This window comes from Musa acuminata, chromosome BXJ2-7, assembly GCF_036884655.1.
Source record: "Musa acuminata AAA Group cultivar baxijiao chromosome BXJ2-7, Cavendish_Baxijiao_AAA, whole genome shotgun sequence".
Taxonomy (NCBI): Eukaryota; Viridiplantae; Streptophyta; class Magnoliopsida; order Zingiberales; family Musaceae; genus Musa; species Musa acuminata.
The window spans coordinates 2,277,501-2,295,804 of NC_088344.1; the positions used below are offsets into that span (position 1 = coordinate 2,277,501).

General features: G+C 34.7%; 1 protein-coding gene across 3 annotated transcripts; it reads left to right on the forward strand.

Moving 5' to 3' along the window:
* Positions 1-7,246: 7,246 nt before the first annotated feature.
* LOC135616586 (cyclin-C1-1-like) lies at positions 7,247-16,758 on the forward strand. Of its 3 annotated transcripts, none has more exons than XM_065115928.1 (9): positions 7,247-7,406; positions 7,505-7,611; positions 9,570-9,609; positions 11,299-11,343; positions 13,112-13,230; positions 13,336-13,465; positions 15,704-15,748; positions 16,185-16,332; positions 16,435-16,758. In XM_065115928.1, exons 1-9 carry the CDS (start codon positions 7,375-7,377, stop codon positions 16,558-16,560), a joined length of 792 nt encoding a protein of 263 aa, XP_064972000.1. In that variant the 5' UTR covers positions 7,247-7,374; the 3' UTR covers positions 16,561-16,758. The 3 variants fall into 3 exon arrangements, with proteins under 3 accessions (XP_064972000.1, XP_064972001.1, XP_064972002.1); XM_065115929.1 differs by having other exon boundaries at positions 13,342-13,465; XM_065115930.1 differs by lacking the exon at positions 11,299-11,343.
* Positions 16,759-18,304: the final 1,546 nt, after the last annotated feature.

Genomic DNA, 18,304 nt, shown 5'->3' on the forward strand with positions numbered 1-18,304 from the left:
CATTGGTTTGAAGGGATGCATTGGTGTCATCACCGAAGAAGAGGTGCAGCTCCCTTGGTTTGGCTGCGGCAGTGTAAGGAAAGCTTGGAAGGTTTTGCATGGCATGATGGTGTAAATTTAATCCTACAATGTTTAGTCCCATTTCATCAAAGCTTTTCTCTTTTTGTTGCTGTTACATGAATCTGAATGATTTGTTTTTGTTTTTAGGAAATGATAATTTAGTGCTACAATATACTAATAATCCAATCACATGTATTAGAAGAATCAAAGATTGGAAAACAATCAGTATACCATGCAATATTCATCATGTATTGATTTGGATTTGGATCATTTGATTTTTTTTTTTTTTTTTGTCAATTTGATCCATTCTGACAAATTTCATAACACCAATAATGTCCACCATAAGTCTGAATGAGAAAATGAATTATTGTGTTGGATAACATAAATTATACCAAATCTTATGAGCATAGATATTAAGCACTTTTAGAGTTGAAACATTATGACTTGTTTGTTGTTAATTATTGTCGCGAGACAAATTTTGATTGTAGGATATAAACACATCTTTGTCAAATTCTTAGAAAAGATAGGATAATACATATTTTCTTTAGTGAGCAATTAGGTATAGCTTCGATAAAATGAGAAAGGTTCTAAGATGGCAAGACTGTACTAAGGAAACCTATGGAAATCAAAAAGAAATAGAAAGCTATTCCATACATGCATATAATTTTTCTTTGAAAAGGAATTCGGAAAAAAAAAATTGATCACACCAAAGATCGAAGCATTCCGAAAGCAGTTGCAAGTCTAGAAGTAGATGAAATCACTATTCAGATGTGCATTTCAAAGTCCATCTTTGTCACGCAACTCATCGCAGATCATATCATTCTGTCATCGCAGGAAAGCACTTCAAATCAAATACTGCCACTTTCAAATTAAAGAAGCAACACCAATGGAAATAACTGTCTGGCTCATGAAAAGATAACTTCCTTCCCAAATAATGCATGCATTTTTACCTTAAGTTTTACTCTTTATTAGTCATCATTTCATATATATGTCATAATTATATCAACTTGCATATATTTCATACCGATTCATAAAAAGCAGATGAACGAGCAGTATACTCAATATTTTTATTAGCAAAATTGAATAATTAATTCTCTATCTCTCTCTGTATATCCTTAAATGATACAAAAATCTCCAGGAAAAAATTTTCTTACAGTGAAGCTTGCTGACAGTATGCCCAGTTATTTTTAGAAGTGAAGCTGAACTTTCAGCTAGGCATTTAGTAAATAATATAGGGAATAGGGATGCAATGATCCTCTTACTGCATCATTACATCATTTGACAAGTGCAGTGTGCTCATAGCACTATATTTTGTAGTAAAAGAGAACTAAAATATAAAACAGAATAATAAAATATCGGACTGGACAATTTTGAAACAATATTTTGATATCTGTGTCTGTAAGTTCAATCCATTTTGAAATTACTTAATACAGGACACCAGAATGATTCCAAGAGGTATGATCTTTGAGACATGACTCCATAGAATAGAGTATAATGCACAAATACGCAAGGAAAAAACTGGTAAATATCAGTTTCTAAACTAAAGAACTTCAGTAACAATATGATGATATCAGTTCATACATCACCAAACCAGTAATGGACCACACATCAATCACAGCAAATAAAAGTACATATAAATATTTAGCAACTCATGCAGATACACAATGGCATTTGCATAACAAAATGAGCACAGAATAAGTAGATGGAAGAGACTGGAAACTAAATCAAATTACACAGAAGACGCACTAAAGAAAACAAACATTAATCAGATAATTCTCTATGTTACTACTAACCAACAGTAGATGACCAAATACGAAGAGCAAGCAAGAGTTTAATGGTCAAGGAAAAAATATTAAATTTAAGAAAAGGGAATCTGAGGAAAAGTTAAAATGCCAAATTATATGTGACTAGTGTTTCATTATAATAGATGTTACATAGGAACTGGATGATGAAAATTGATTTAAAAGAAGAGGACTGACACCAATAGTATTCAAACAAGGGACTTGTTTGTCCAATTCTTATTCATTGGTTTTCAACCAAGTGTATCACAACAAAGACAAGAGGAAGTACTAAGAGTACAAGGATATTATATTTTTTGAGAAGGGAAACTAGACCCTCAATATAAGCCACAAGGCCACAATGTTATTGTAGAGCACAAGTCGGATACAAGACTCGCTAAATTTATTCAAGTTCGTAGTTCCATGACAGGAAAATGTGCAACTTCATGAAAGAAAAATCCCAAGTCATATATTTCTCCCCCTTTGTCATCAACAAAACGGAGAACGATATAAGCAAATTTTAAGCATAAGTGCTTGTAATTATTCATGTCATAACTAGGTTCATGTCATTTTCCAACAGTGACTGATAGGATATCAAACATCTCAAGGAAAACATGACATGGAGATAGCTTTGAAAACTTCTTCCTTTTTTATCTGTTATTATCTTTTTGCATGAAGGAGAAAGACTATTTGTGATACATGCTATTTGTGAGTTTACTTCGAGTAAAGTTAGAATCGATGAGAGATTAAATCATGCTTCATTTTTACAAAGATCAAGATATGTATGTGAAACAAATCCTTGCAAGTAAAAACACTTTCATCCATATTCATCAAATCCATTTCTCAAAAAAAATATTTTTCACATGATATATGTATGAGAGATGTATTTGCTAGTTGATTACATATGTCAAAAATCAATGATATGAACTAAACTTGATATGACATATGCTTGTTAAGTTCGGAAGAAAGTAATGTATCGAGAAAATCTGATTGTTAGGATCAAGAGAACCCGAAAATGAAATTTGACTCTTTCTTGCATTCGGACAAGGTTTTGCTATAGATATTCAATTACAATCATGAAGGTAAAGCGTGCTCATCATCATGATAGTACGATGGCAAGTTTACAATTTTAAGACACGCAAGCTAGTAATTTTGAGATATTCAAGAAAGCAACTCTTGCTTCTTGAAATATAAGTTTTGCTAGATATGCAAGTTAACTTTTTGCTTTTGCAAGATATCATTCCTTAGTGATGTTCAATATAGCAAGTTCTACATCATGCAAGCTAGTGAATCTTATAACATTTTAGAACATGCATAATCACCAAAGCATCATAAATTTTAATGATGTGCAAAATTACAAATTTTGCATGTTTGCATTTGTGCATCTTGAGATTTGCAAGATAGCACTTCTTGGTGATGTTCAAGATAACAATTCCTTTTCGTTTGAGAAGTGTAATTATTTTCTTTCTCCTTTTTTTTGAATTATATGAGCTAGCAAATTAGTTTTCAAGTATGTTTTGCTCCCCTTTTGTCATTGTCAAAAAGAAGGGAAGACCCTTTACGTTAATTTCTAAATTATGACAAAGGTAAATAGCATTGATGAAAATTCAAGTCTTGAATGTCAAAACAATTATTTTATCATGAATATTTCATCATTGCATGCATCATTATCATCATATATATTTTTAAAACATATAAATGAAAGGTCAAAGAGATGCTTTACAAATATATACAAATAAAACTAATCCTAAAGTACATTGCCTCGAGTAACTAGAACTACAATTGTATGCCCAAGTGGTGAAAATATAGAGTCAAATGCAACTTATTTACTTTTTAATTCTGCAATAGCAAAAGGACCTCAAGGTTCTTATTTGCAAGTACATGAAATTCATGGCCCAATGATCAATTTCTCATTTTTGAAGTCTATAACTTGGCTGAAGTTTTCCTAGATTGACTCTCACAATTTGTCATCAAGTTTTGTAATGGATAAATAATCAACACAATAATTTTGGATTTGAGGTATCATAGTTCATACAATTTAAAGCTAGCCCCACATATATGTGGTAAGCTTTCATGGAGAATTGAAAGTCATTAAGAAATTATTTTTTAATATTTTCATAATCAACTAAAAGGATAAAAAAAGTAAAGAATAGAGGAAAAGCAAAGTTGAAGATTGACCTGGAATTATAAATTTTGAAGTGAAAAGGTGCCCCTATGCTGATAGTCAGAAAACCATATCAGCAAAAGAAGTTCATCTACGGAAGAACAAATTAAAAAGGGTACCATTCTGTCCCTTGTAAGTGTTTATTCTGTGTTTCTAGCTCGCAGTTTTTATTAACTGTTATTCTGAAAATAGATCAACAAGTGCTTATAGTTCAGTTGAGCTTTAGCCTTAAGCTATACTATTAATCTATAATGCAAAGGTTCCTCTCAAAACAGAGATAGTACAGCATTTGCGCCCTGCTCAGTCATTCACTGGTACATTCTTATTCTTTTTTCCTCAAGAAAAAGAAGACAAGTTCCAGTTATTGCTAATTCAAACGTATTAAATTGGAACTTTTGCTAAGACTTATAGGTTGGGTGAATCCATTGCCTTCGTTCAGTTATTGAGGAACACAACCCATAACTTCAGGAACATAAATCCCAAGAGGTACCTCACGCAAATAACATGTTTCTACCCTTCACAAATCATAAACCAAATCGAATAAAAGACTCTAACTAGTATCGACTACCACTGTACCACTACACACACACATCCAAGATTATTCAGCCCGCAAAAGATTGGATCTTCTGGGGAAAAAGAACCTTTCATCCTTCATACATCGATCAACAGTGTTCGTCGAAGTGGCAAAGCAGCGACACGGGTATGCAGAGAAGAAGAGGAGTATCGTTACCGCTTGTCGGCAGCGCTGCCTCCTTTTTGGCTTAGGAAGGAGCGGAACAGAGGGGAGTTGACGTCGTAGATCATGGCGCTAGGGTTTTGAATCCCTTCCCACCGGGCGTAATCTACTGCACGAGAAAGGGGTTTGACAGCTTCATATATATATATATATATATATTAATTTATTTATTTATATATATATATATATATAATTTCTCGTATGGCAGTCCTACGAAAAAAATCCGAAACATCGCCTTTGACTATATGAAAAGACCACTTTGTCCCTTGTGCGATAGCTCGTCGTGGGCCCATAGCCTTCTTTCATTGTGTGGGGCCGCTCTCATATGCTTGCAACACTCACGCAAGGGATGCCCACCCCCCTCCACGTGTAACGTTATATGATGTTCGTTTGTAGCTTTGCCTGATGACTAATCACCGCCCTTTGTCTATATCGCTCGTGCGAGGGCTGATCACTCCTTTCAACACGTGCAAGACTATTTCACATCAGGCTTTGGATGGACACTATCATTATATACTATTGGGTTTTAACAAAAGTAATGACGAGATAAAGATGATGATCAATAAAGGTGTTCGAATGATCAAAAAAGAAAAAATACGGTTGTTTCATAATTTTTTACTTTTTTTAATAAATTCACCCCATATATATATATATATATATATATATATATATATATATATATATATATATATATATATATATATATATATATATATATATATATATATATATATATATATATATATATATATATATAATATGTTGAATCTTAGATTTTGATGATGAAATCAATTGGTAAGTTGTTTGACCTAATCTACGTGTTGAGATAAATGTGCAGAATTAACTACGATAGTAGTAAGGCATAAAGCAGATGATGAGCCGGAATCGGAGATTCAGACGATGTACCGAGAGTTCGTCAGAAGATCGCTAAGAGTTCGTCGCTGGAAGCTCATTGGAAGATCGTCGAGAGTTCGCCGAAAGCACGTCGGAAGACTCATCGAGAAGTTCACCGAATGATTACCGAGAGAAATCAACATACAGAACTAATCGCTTGCCTTAATCATAGTTAGTACATTAGTTGAGTTAGGATTGTGAGGTAATCCCACTAACTAAGATAGGGGTCAACTGGGCCCTTAACAGGGCTGAATTGGGCTGGTTGAACAGTCTACTCAGCACCTAAAGTCACGACCGATGGTGGCATCGCCCGGGACTCAGTCTTTCGAGAGCTTTGGGCGGTGGTACCACTTACAGTTAATGCTGTCGACGGTGGTACTGCCAGAGCTCGATCTCTGAGCTCTGTTAGGCGATGGTATCGTCCAATGTTAGGTGGCAGGTGGTAGTACCGCCCAGTAATGGTAGTGGTACCACCAATACCCCGAAATAAAAAAATATGACATTTTCTACTCCAATTTTGAAGTCATTGGGGCCTATAAATATCCCACCCTTTTCTACGTGAAAGGGCACGAAAGTATTGGCATAATCTTGAGTCTTTGAAGTATTAAAGTGTTGTAAAAGTGCTAGTGTACTCCTCCTCCCTTTCTAGAGATCATTCAAGAGAGGTGTGAGACTTATAAGGGTTATCTCCTAAACCCATGAAAAGGAGAAAGCGCTTTAAAAGGTGATTAGTTTTCACCTCTTGAAGGAAGGTCATTAGTGGACGCCAATGACTTCGATAGAGGAGGAATCCGAAAGTGGATATATGTCACAACGACCGAACCACTCTAAATTCCGGTTTGCGTTTCAACTTGTGCAATTTACCTTTTTTGCAAGCTATTTTACCTTTTTAAAGCTTTCTCTACGCTCCTATACGCTTTCAAGTTAAAATCTTTACAAAACAATTTTCATCATAATCGGGTTTAATCGAAACGTAGATTTTTGAAACGAGTAATTTTTTCACTGCACTAATTAACGCTCTCTCTTAGTGCCGCTCTTTTGATCATAATAATATAAGGATGAATTTAAAAAAAATATATTATATATATATATATATATATATATATTATTGTGAGTGAAACTATATAATCTCAAGGATCATGCAATGATATAATAAAATCTTTACTAATTAACTCAGTTAGTATCTTCATGTATTTTTTAATGTTATAGGTATAAAGGGAGGATAAGAATAAAAATCATATAATTAGTAAAAAAATTATTAAAGAAGTTTTTATTTTTTTATTGATTGCAACAATGATATCCTCTTTGTATCAATCTCGCCTTTTAGTTGGATTTATTTTCTTAATAATATAAAATTAAAATATTTTATAATTTTATTTTAACACATATTAGATCTCAACAACGGACCTCTACAATCCATGTAAAGAGAATAAAATATTCCAAATATTTATGGTATTGTTCATTGGTTATTGGTTATTTAATTATTTTTTTTATGAGTACTAAATATTTTCTAATAATTTACAATTTTCATTGTTTTAAGTAACATTAATTAACTGCCTCATTACTCCTAGAAAGAAATCATTAATTTGTTCTTATATTTATAAAGCACTATTTATCTTATTTCTTCCGTTAGCAAAGGGCGAAAAGTTGCTTCTTTTATCGATCATCGCAAACCCTATTCTGTGCTCCGAGAAAATTTCGCGCATCCCATCTCAATTCGCTTCCTCTCCTTCTCCCCGGAGATGGCCGCCAACTTCTGGACCTCGTCGCACTAGTAATTCATTCTTTGTTCTCCTTCCCGTCCATGTTTCTTCCCATCTCTTTCCCCTTTCTCGATTCGATGATGCGTTTATGTTGGATTGATCTGGGCAGCAAGCAGCTCCTCGACCCCGACAAGGTCGACGTGGTCCAGCGCCTCGATAAGGAGAAGGGCCTCACCTTGGAGGAGTTCCGGCTCATCAAGATCCACATGAGCCTCCGTAAGCTCAGCTCATCTCATCTCTCCCATCCCATCCCCTTACTCGGATTTCTAGGTTTTTCTTGCTTTCGTTATCTTCCCTGAATCCTCTTGATTGTTGGAGTGGTCAATGGTGTCACCTTTGTTTTGATTCGGCACTTATATGAAATGTTTGTGAAATTTGCTTCTCACTACGTGAGAATCGAAATAATCATGGAGCAGTGGGATACGGAGAATGCCTTTTTTCTACGTATGCGAAAGAGACGCGCGGGTGACACGAGCAGCGGGCGAGTGATAGCAGCCGGCGCGAGGGAGGCGAGCGCGAGAGATAGAGAAATTGCATGAGAAAGAGAGCTGGGCGGGGCGAAACATTATTCTAATTAAAAAAGAACTAGGCTTACCAGGAAATAAGCCATGTATTGGACCCTGACCCTCCGAAAATGGGCGGTCCGTATCTCAATTCACACTCGAACCTGTAAATATTGGCCGGTATGTACCTGTCGGTTCAAAATGAAGATCCTTGTTCCACACTTCCTATAGGAATGACATCTACAACATATTTTATGTTTTCTAGCACTTGAAAATCTGCAGCTGCAGTAATCAGCAATTCATGATAACTACGACACTGGGGAGGGTTGAGGAGTATGGCTTTTCTATTTTGTACATTATTAAGGTGCTATATGCAACTTTCTTCCTATTTGTGTCAAACTAATATGATGCGATGGTTCAAATTAAGACTGTCAGTCCTAGCATTGTCAGGATTTAAAATATTATATAGTCGACTGGTTTTACTTTAGATGTGGCTGTATGAGTAGTATGTTAGAGGCCACTGGTTCTTTGTGTGACGCAATAATTGAGGTTTGAGGTGTTGCAAAGTCATGAGTGGTCACGGTGTGGTGTATCTTAGGGGAACTGTGACATAGTGAGATTGCGAGTGAAAAAGAGAGAGAGACATATTAGGGAATAGTTATTGTCAGATTTGTAATCAAATTTCTTGATAGTGGAAGTTTTTTACGTTGTATGGGCATTGGTTGAACCATGTTAGTTTTCTTTTGCATAGTTTATTACAAACATTTTCGATTTAAAATATCAGTGTTTGGGTTTCCGAAACAATCTCTTTATTGGGTAAGGCTGCATACATTGATCCTCCCATACCCTACATATGCGGGAGCCTTGTGCACTAGCTTCACTAACACCTTTGGGAGCTAAAACAATAATCTTATCATTATAGTGACTAAGGATTGGCCCGGCATGGGTTGTCATGCAGCAAACTGTTCTGACACATGGTTGGACTAGTGCTAGTATAACACGACACAATATACAATGCTAGAAAAGGTTACTAGTATGTGCCCTTTGCCATGGAATGGAAACCATTGGTAGTGAGTTTAATGTGAAAATGACTATTAGAATCATCCATCATTTTTCTTTTATAGAAATGAAATTAATGGATGAGTAATATAGGAGAATTTTTATTTTTTGTTTGAGGAAGTTTATGTGAGAACAAATTAACTAGGAGTTTATGTCTAAGAATGCCTTTGGAACGGGCAAGCAATCTTAAGGGAGTAATTTTGACATATGTGAAACTCATTATGTTATTTCATCCAGGAAAAGATTATAATTTAATATATAGAAATGTTTGCTTATCTAAATAGGTTCTATTATTTAGTATTTAGCAATTTTCCTAAGAGACTTTTCTTTTTCTTTTTACTCTTTGATTATTCTATACTATTTAGGCCTTGTTGTTGTTGTTTGATTAGTCTATTCTATGTTTTATTTTATAGTCCTATACTGTTGATAGTTCACTTATTACATCAGCTAAACACTTTTTTTTGTTTTATTGGAATCATATTGACCAAAATTTGATTATTGTTCTAAAAAGAAATAATATTCTTTTACTTTTTTCACAAGTATGTCCCAATTATTTGTATTTTGGAACTTCTTTTGTTCTAATTGATAGCAAACATGTTTTTTTTTTTTCAGAAATTTGGAAGTTGGCTTTACATGTTAAAGTGAGGCAAAGGTTTGGTCTTACTCCTTTCCTACCTACTCTATGTATTTAAACTGTCTATTTGATGTGGATTCTTATGTGTTAGATATTGGTTTTCCCTTTTTGCCAACCACTTAATCTATGTCAGTTTGTCACTTTGATATCCATTTCTGAACCTTTTTTTGGGTTGATGAAACTAAGATTCACCTTTTGATATGGATTTATGGACACTCTTTGGCTATCTTCATTCTAGTAATCAACAGGCTGCTTTACACCGTTGGTGTCCCATTATCAATTAATGTGGCAACTGAAGGAGAAAACCCAGTTTGGTTTGATAATACTATGACAACAAAGATAACAAGATAGTTATAAGCATCACTATGTATAGGGCTGATATGGTTGCTTGCTAGGATAGCTATAAGCAAGGTTCACTGTACCGCTCAGTGAGGGTGGTACATACCAGTATGATAGGAGACCATCAGTACGCTCTCATGTATCATGTATCAATATGCTTGGTACAGTTCGGTACATACTGTACCGATAACTGGTTGGTACTGATACGGACCAGTAAGGCGAACCATGGCTATAAGCATCGTTTTTGTATAGGGCTGATATGGTAACTTGCTAGTTCCAAGCATGTATCATGCAGTGTCACAATGACATGCTGCTCTCATGATGGTTACTTAGTCTACTTATATGTTTTAGTTTGTTCTTGAGCATATGCATATGGTAGCAATTAAATAGTACTAAGACCTTTAGTGGTTTGAAGTAACTAAGATTTGTAGGGGTTGAATTTCAGATGTTGACAAGTAGAAGGAAATAGATATATTTTTATGTTTCAGGGTGAATATTAAAAACTATCTTGTATGCATCTAACCTGCTAACTTAGCATGATTCATTAGCAAAGAAATCCCTAATAACAAACAGTTGATGATAAATATTTACAAAATCTATTTAATTCCATTTACCTTTTTTTATATTTAGTTCAAAAAATAAATTAATCATTGTTTTGTGGAATAGATGAAACATGAGTTGTTTTACCTCCATGATATTGGTAGCAGGCTGGTGATTAATGACCTGTGTTAGGCCTTCTGGTTGGCTGCCTTAGTGACATTTTTCAGCATCCCAAGCCATGCCAAAACTTGTCTAGCTGATCATGCCAGCAACACAAAAAGAAATTGAAATTAATGAAGAATCTGGATACCATCCCTGACAAATGGTACTTTGGTGAAGAATCTGTTTTACCTCTCTAGAATTATTTGTATTTTCTATCCTTTTTTGATGGCATTATTGCAACAACAAACTTAGTTTCTATCGTGCTATATTTACTGAATGCTGCATCTTAATTTTAATTAGTTAAGTTTGTTGTTGCAGTAATGCCATCAAAAAAGGATAGAAAATACAAATAAGTCTAGAGAGGGAACAAAGAAAAACAGGTATAGTTTGTATTTTGTGTAGGATTTGCTGTAAAAGTCTGACTGTAGTCATTGATTTGTAAAAGATAAAACCACATAAAAGTGATAGTTTTTACTTTTTACAGAAATATGTTACATAAAGACATAAAGAAAGTAGTCATTGATAGTGTCAATATAAGCAAAAACTTATTTTTTTTTTGTAAATTTATTTTTTTTCTTTTAAATTGAAGGCTTACATGATGTTATGTATTATGGCTTTAGCTTTGAATCTTTATGTTTCTTATTTAATAATCTACATTAATTTCAGGGTTATAGCAACTGCAACTACATATCTCAGACGTGTGTATACAAGGTATATTCAAATTCCCATCCACTTTAGGGATTTGATATGCCATGGCATTTTTAATTTTCTTGCAACTTATAATTGCTGTAGATAAATTTTCTCAAGAGAACATGGAAAGACATTTGTTACTTCCATTTAAGACTAAAAGAAAACATATTCAGATCTGTTAATAGGTTATCTAGAAATGCCTTGGAAAATTTTAAGAATCTTTTTTTGAATCTTATCTAGGTAGTGCAGGCTCAGTGTGAGTTCTGTTGGTGTTTGGTTAGTTGAACAGATTACATATTATAAGTTGGTTGATCTTTTTTTTTTTTTTCCAAAATCCATCTCATACAGTTTAAGTAGATTTAGAAATAGTCCTCTAATCAATGTGAAAGTCATATAATTTGAAAAATACTAGTGAGAGTCTTGTTGAAATGTGCAAGGCATGGTTTCACGTTCATGGAAATCTTGGAAAGTTATGGTTTCTTCTATATGACTTTTGTGTCAGTTGGTTGAGTGATGGAAATAACTTCTTTGCTTTGCTTGAATAGAGATTTTACTTGTTGTCAATTAGGCTGTGAACTTATGTTGCTTTGCATGGTGCTTTTCAGACTAATAGGTTTTATGTTACATTAATTCAAAGTTGAGACCTTATATAGGTACTCTTCAATGCTGTGAGAATGAGAACATGTGATATACTATGATCATGTACAGAAGTTCTGCCCTTTGGCTTGGCAATATGGAACCACTCAACTGCGCCCTTTTTGGTGTCCTATCGAGATAGGTAGGCCCGTTACCCTTCCTGCCTCAGACATAAAGACAGTAGTCATTGATAGGAGCCTCAAGCATGAAATTATCATTTTTCTAAAGATTCCAAGGTTCACAAGATTGGGTTAGCTCGTTTAAAGAAATTGGATTGGAAGATTTTCTTAAAAAATAATAATATCAATTGGAAATGAGTTGAGATGGTTGGTAAACCTGAGGATCTCTACCTAACTCAGTACAACTGTTGTCCTGTATAATTTGAAACTTGGGTCTGCAATACTTAAAAGCACAGGAAGACCTCAAGTTCTATACTTTGGCTGGCGAAGCTATTGCTATGTTATGTCACCTAAAATGAAATCGATCAGCCCTCTTCTGAGCTCATCTGGACTTGTTAGAGAGCAGTTTGAAGATTGCGACTTTGCAATAGTCATGTTTGAAAGAGCCCTTGTTACGTCACCTGAGCCACGTAGTCTTCCATCATGTTGCATAATTCACATATGATTCGAGTCTGTATGCGCTCAATACAACATTGTTTTTTGCAATCTCCATTACTGCATCTAGCAAACAACATATGGAATCCTGAAGGACTTGGACACCTAATCTCAGTCTCCTAGTAAGGAGTTGGAGACTCACAGTATTGCAGGTAGGAGGATCAAGTCTACATTTTTTGACTGAACTGCGCTAGTCATCCTCATTATCAACTAAACAAATATTTTATTGTTTACAACTTTAGTTAGGACTTAGGGTGTAAATTTAGTTGTGTATTTGATGGACCATTAATACAGGTGCCTGTGGGACCCAAATAATGCAAAAGTCTGATGAATAGTTAAATGTATTTGACGAAATGTTAGAAAAGTTCATTTGATGAAAAGTTTCCTTATTATGAATCTTCTTCTTCAAGTTGATGATTAAAATATTCCTTCTTACTGTATGTAATATTTTCATTTACAGCATTCACAAGCAATCCTATGCTTAGCTCAGAGTGGTAGATATTCTGAAATTGGCTATTTGCTTTGCTTTCTGTGTGCAGGAAGAGCATGACCGAATATGATCCGCGCCTAGTTGCACCAACTTGCTTGTACCTGGCATCGAAAGTAGAGGAGAGCACCGTGCAGGCTAGACTCCTTGTATTTTACATCAAAAAAATGTGTAATTGTTTATCTTTGTAACATATCGTCCATTTAATGTTTTAGGGTCATTACTATTCTTATGTCCTTATTGTTCCGGTGACCTATTATGAATTACGTATATCAGATGCAGGTGCATCAAGTTCAGATGAAAAATACCGCTTTGAAATCAAGGACATTCTTGAAATGGAAATGAAGGTTCTGGAAGCCCTTGATTATTATTTAGTTGTTTTTCACCCTTATCGTCCACTCCTTCAGTAAGTTTTTGTCTATATCACTGAACTGTTCAAAAAATTTCTTTATAGATTTTGTTGGCATTATGTGATTTATCATTATATGACACTTAGGTTATATGTTGGTTATTTACCATAGTTTTCTCATAGTAAGCTTTGTTCGAGTCTCAAATCATGTGTATATAAGACTGTGTTAGATTATGCCTTTTGGATTAGGTGCTTTGTTTAAGTATCCCCTTCTAAATATCTTGAAAATTAAGGGTATCTGATAGAAGCTTTCATAATCATAAGAGATAAGGTTGTTTAGCTTGATTGCTGGCTTTCTAGTATATAGAAGATATGATACTTGAATTTACAGTATATAATGGTATGTGGATTACATTGAATAGATCCGAGTAAATTGGAATTGATTTTTTAGGGGGTTAATTCATGCATAGCGAGCAAAATCTTTTTGATTTGAATATGTTTGACAGAAAGAGTTCCCCAATCCGGCTCTGGGAAGGATCGATGTACATAATATTAATTTTGCATCAAGGTACACTAACTACATTGTATAACTCCCCTTTTATTTAATAGTTGCAAGATATGTTGAAATTTTCAACATATCTTGCAACTATTGAATAAAAGGTGAATGTTATACAATCTAATTAATGAACCTTGATGCAATGGAATTAGTCAATTAAGTTCGAATAAGCTCTTAGCACAAAGAAATTACTGAATAAGAACATAACATAAAACATTTATTCTTTTACAATATTATCAACATTACAAGATGAATCAGAAAGAAGAAAGGAGAGACTGAGATCCACTTGATTGATTTGAAGTTTTAAGATTGGTGGTAGAGTATGTGGCCATGTCAATCTGGAATGATTGGATTGGCTGAACTGGATGATGAGATTGGATCTTTTTCTTAATGATCCGAGAACAGTGTTATAGAACTCTATATCAGATACTTAGTTGGGCTTGTTCACCATCTTGTTCAATGGGCCAGCTCATCATTAGGCTGATTAGTTATTGTGTGGCCAAGCACATAAGGTGCAACATCCCATTCATGGAAGGAGTTGAGACACCATTTCTGGGACTTTTAAGAAGATGAACTACTACTAGAAAAGCTTGTTCGTATATTTACTTTGGACAGGTCAAAGGCATTGCCTACTAGAAAGGTACTGCACTTCGGATAAGTTCTTGTTTGTTGCTTATTGTTTTGATAGGTTGAAGACATTTGTCTATTAAACAAAATTTGGCCTTTACCGTCTCTGATAGGCCCAGGGGAGAACAAGCCTGCCTATCAGAATTAAAAAACCTGTAGTTTGGTATTGGCTTTTGCTGCTTTCGTTTAGATTTCCATACTTTCTGCCACTATCAAATGAACAATGTTAAATTGATCGTAATGATTTCTTTGAACTTGTCCCTTCCATGACGTCTAAGTTCTGCTTGGCCCTTTCTTTAGATTCACATAAATTTGAAAAAAAAACACTGCCATTAAGGTGTAGCAGTTAATTTCTGTGCGCCAACTCTGCTTGCATCATCAAAAAGATTAGTAGGTAAGTGATTCACATTTCACACAAGCTCTATTCTAAGCTAGGAGGAGATCACCTGTTATAAATCCTAGGCTTTCCAGCATGGTAGGAACATCATGACAGAATGATAAAAAATTTTCATACAGGCTTAAACTTTTTCATGGTTCTATGGAGTGAAGGACATAATTTCCAAAAGAGAAGTCAAGCTTGCTAGGCTAAAGATGGGTCTATTAGTTTTGTTGATGCACCCGACTTTCTGTTGGATCATGTTATTTTTCCACAGAAATTATGAAATTGGTTAAGTTTCAGGAATTCCCTTTCCCTCTTTCCCCTCGGTGCATGCAGAAAAATAACCCTGCACTATTTCTTGATAAGTCAATGGTTACTGAAGTTTTTTATCTGTGATTTGACATATGTGGCACGTGATATAAAGGGTTTCAATTCCTCACAGCAACATGAAAATTTATCAGATGCATGTCTTGTAAGTTTCTGATTGTTCAGAAGCATAAAGCCAAATTTTAAATTGTTTTAGTATTATCACTAAGTTCCTTTATATCAATTTTTAAGGTACCTTTTAATTTGATAGTTTTTCCATATTGCACGCCTTATTAGAAAAAAATGAAGGGAAAAGGGGAAAGTCAAGTATTCCTTCAAATGAGCAAGTTCTTTAAACAGTATAACTTTGCGAAACAACTGTGTGGTCAATTCAGCTTTAAGAATAAAATCAAGACTTACTTGACAGGTTGTTGCAGGATGCTGGTATAACAGATCTGACCCAGGTTGCCTGGTAAGCGATTAAACTCAATATGCTAATTTTTTGCTTAATTTGTTTAGGTTTCTTTTCACTTAAGAAGCTCAACCCAAGCTTGAGTGCCAATGTTAGAGCAGTAAATATTCTCTCTTTGATAGTAAGTGCACTTTAGTTGGATAGGATAAAAACAAAAAAACCTTTTCATCATGCCTGGTGCATGATTGAACTTGCCTTTCGTAAATACATAAACCCAAAATGATTCAGTCATTCAGAGACCATTAGTAGTTAATATACAGGCTATACTGATTACCACTGGTATTATTTTCTTATAGCAATTTTGGAACAATAGTTGTGAGATAAAGAAAAATAAATTTAAAATTTTAATAATGTGGGCTATTCCTTGACATGTGCGTATGCATTTTGTTTAATGAAAGGGGAACACATTCTGATCTTCTATACCTTAAACAAACAGGGGTCTTGTAAATGATACCTACAAGATGGATCTGATTCTTATACACCCTCCCCATATGATTGCTTTAGCCTGCATATACATTGCTTGTGTTCTCAAAGACAAGGACTTGACCACATGGTTTGAGGAACTCCGGGTCGACATGAACATTGTAAGTATTGCTGGTCATCATTTATAGATTCACCCAACTGCTTCTGCGAGTCTGATTGGTTTGTTGAAATTAAAATCCCACATGCTGCACTGCTATTTGTAGGTCAAAAATATTTCCATGGAAATACTGGAGTTCTTCGAGTATTGCAGGCTCGACTCCAAAGGTAATATCCTCATCCCGGAGGACAGGATCAATGCAGCCCTGAACAAGGTGGCGGCAAAACCCTGATTGGTGCTAATGAATGCATATTGGAGGTGCAATTACTTACCCATAGGGCAATCTGAAAAGCCATATTGGAGATCCAGATATATGTATCTGTTGGCTAAAACTATGGATATGTATTTGGCCTGATGTGCCAATATTTGACAACTCGAGGACATGTAATCCTTGTGACTTATAAAATTAGCTTATATTTATATTGCTCAAGTGAAACTTAAATCTTTGCTGAAACCCTAGTTGATGATACATTCTCATTTGTGTTGTCTAACAGGTATTGGTTGCTTGTGGAACAATGCTGTTAACCCTGAAACCATCCTATTAGTTTGAATTGGGTTACCATGCACAGTGTCATTTTGCATCCATCAGTTTAGTAACAAAGAACAAACTCTATCCTTATGGCAACTTACAGATTTAAATTTAGAGAGCATCCCAAATATATCAGCCACTGTTTCTTTTTTCCACGCATTACCCTTAACCATTCATTCTTGATTTACTCCTGATTCAAACACTGTAGTGGTTACTACCAGTAATTGATCACCTATGGTGAGTGCTATTACTAGCATGTTCTATGCATATGATTTTTTATTTTTGATTTTTTATTCTGATACTGATTTGACATTACTATAGTTTGCAGGGGTGGATTTAGTCTGCCCAAATAGTAGCATCCTAATGAAAGGTAATGTAAACAGACACACTCCAAGGTAATGGTTGACTCATCCTGTAAGTTCTCTAATTTAATTCACTCAACCTTTGGTGCATCTTAAGGAGTTTATTTAGTTTTTTCACATCCTCTGATGATCGACTCATCTTAAGTTCATTTATGTTTTAGTTGACTTAATCACACTTAATCTGTTCAACTTTTAATATAGCTTATATATATATATATTTATTTATACTTCTGATACTTTATGAATTTTATTGTTCTTCATTTAACCTTCAGTAATATCTTACACAAAATAGTGTGTGCTTGGATTCTAGGATGATGGAAAGCAAAGATATGCAGATCACAGATTGTTCTTTGGATCCCAGTTATATCTGTCATCCTTGATTTAGCATTGGCATTTTTCACCAAAATAAGTGACACCACCATTGCTTTCATGCTATATCACTTCATGGTAAGATTTATAACCAGATCATTAATGATCAAGCTGGCATTAGAACATGTAAAAGCATCAGCTCCACCCAGCAAATTGATCTGACATAGATTCCAACATGCTTTTCTGTATGTATTCTTCTTCCTAGTACTGTCCCACAAGCCAATGAAATAATGTCTTTGCTACATTGGTCATGAGTAGTGAGTGACCCAAGTGTTTTAGTGTGACCCCACTAGGAACAAAGGGCAGTGTCCTCTCCCTTAAAGTCCAACAACACTTGGAAAGGAATCCATGATTTATTGATTTGGTTGAGTACCCCCCCAATAGGACTTCAATCCATGCATGGTGGGGATGATGAGGGCAACTGGAATTTTGTTTCTTGGAATCATGGTGGAAGCTTTCACTGGCTTCAAAGTCACTCATGTCCTCACAGTGTGCCATCTTCATCCATCACCCTTCCATATATGTGAGAATGAGTTTGTTAGTACACTTAAAGAGCTATACATATCTATTACCATAGTAGAATATGTATGTCCATAACCTACAAATATGCAGTAGTTAGAAGAGATTTAAACATTCTTAAATACTCTTAATAAGAATTCTTAACTAAACATGTTAGCTTTTTATGATTTCAATGATGACAGAAGACCCTTATAGTT

Excerpts from the sequence above, each read along its gene's own strand:
- LOC135616586 (XM_065115928.1), top strand. The coding sequence starts at position 7,375 with ATGGCCGCCAACTTCTGGACCTCGTCGCACTA. Across the intron at positions 13,466-15,703 it reads CCTTATCGTCCACTCCTTCA|GTTGTTGCAGGATGCTGGTA; the intron begins GTAAGTTTTTGT and ends CTTACTTGACAG. Across the intron at positions 15,749-16,184 it reads GATCTGACCCAGGTTGCCTG|GGGTCTTGTAAATGATACCT; the intron begins GTAAGCGATTAA and ends TTAAACAAACAG.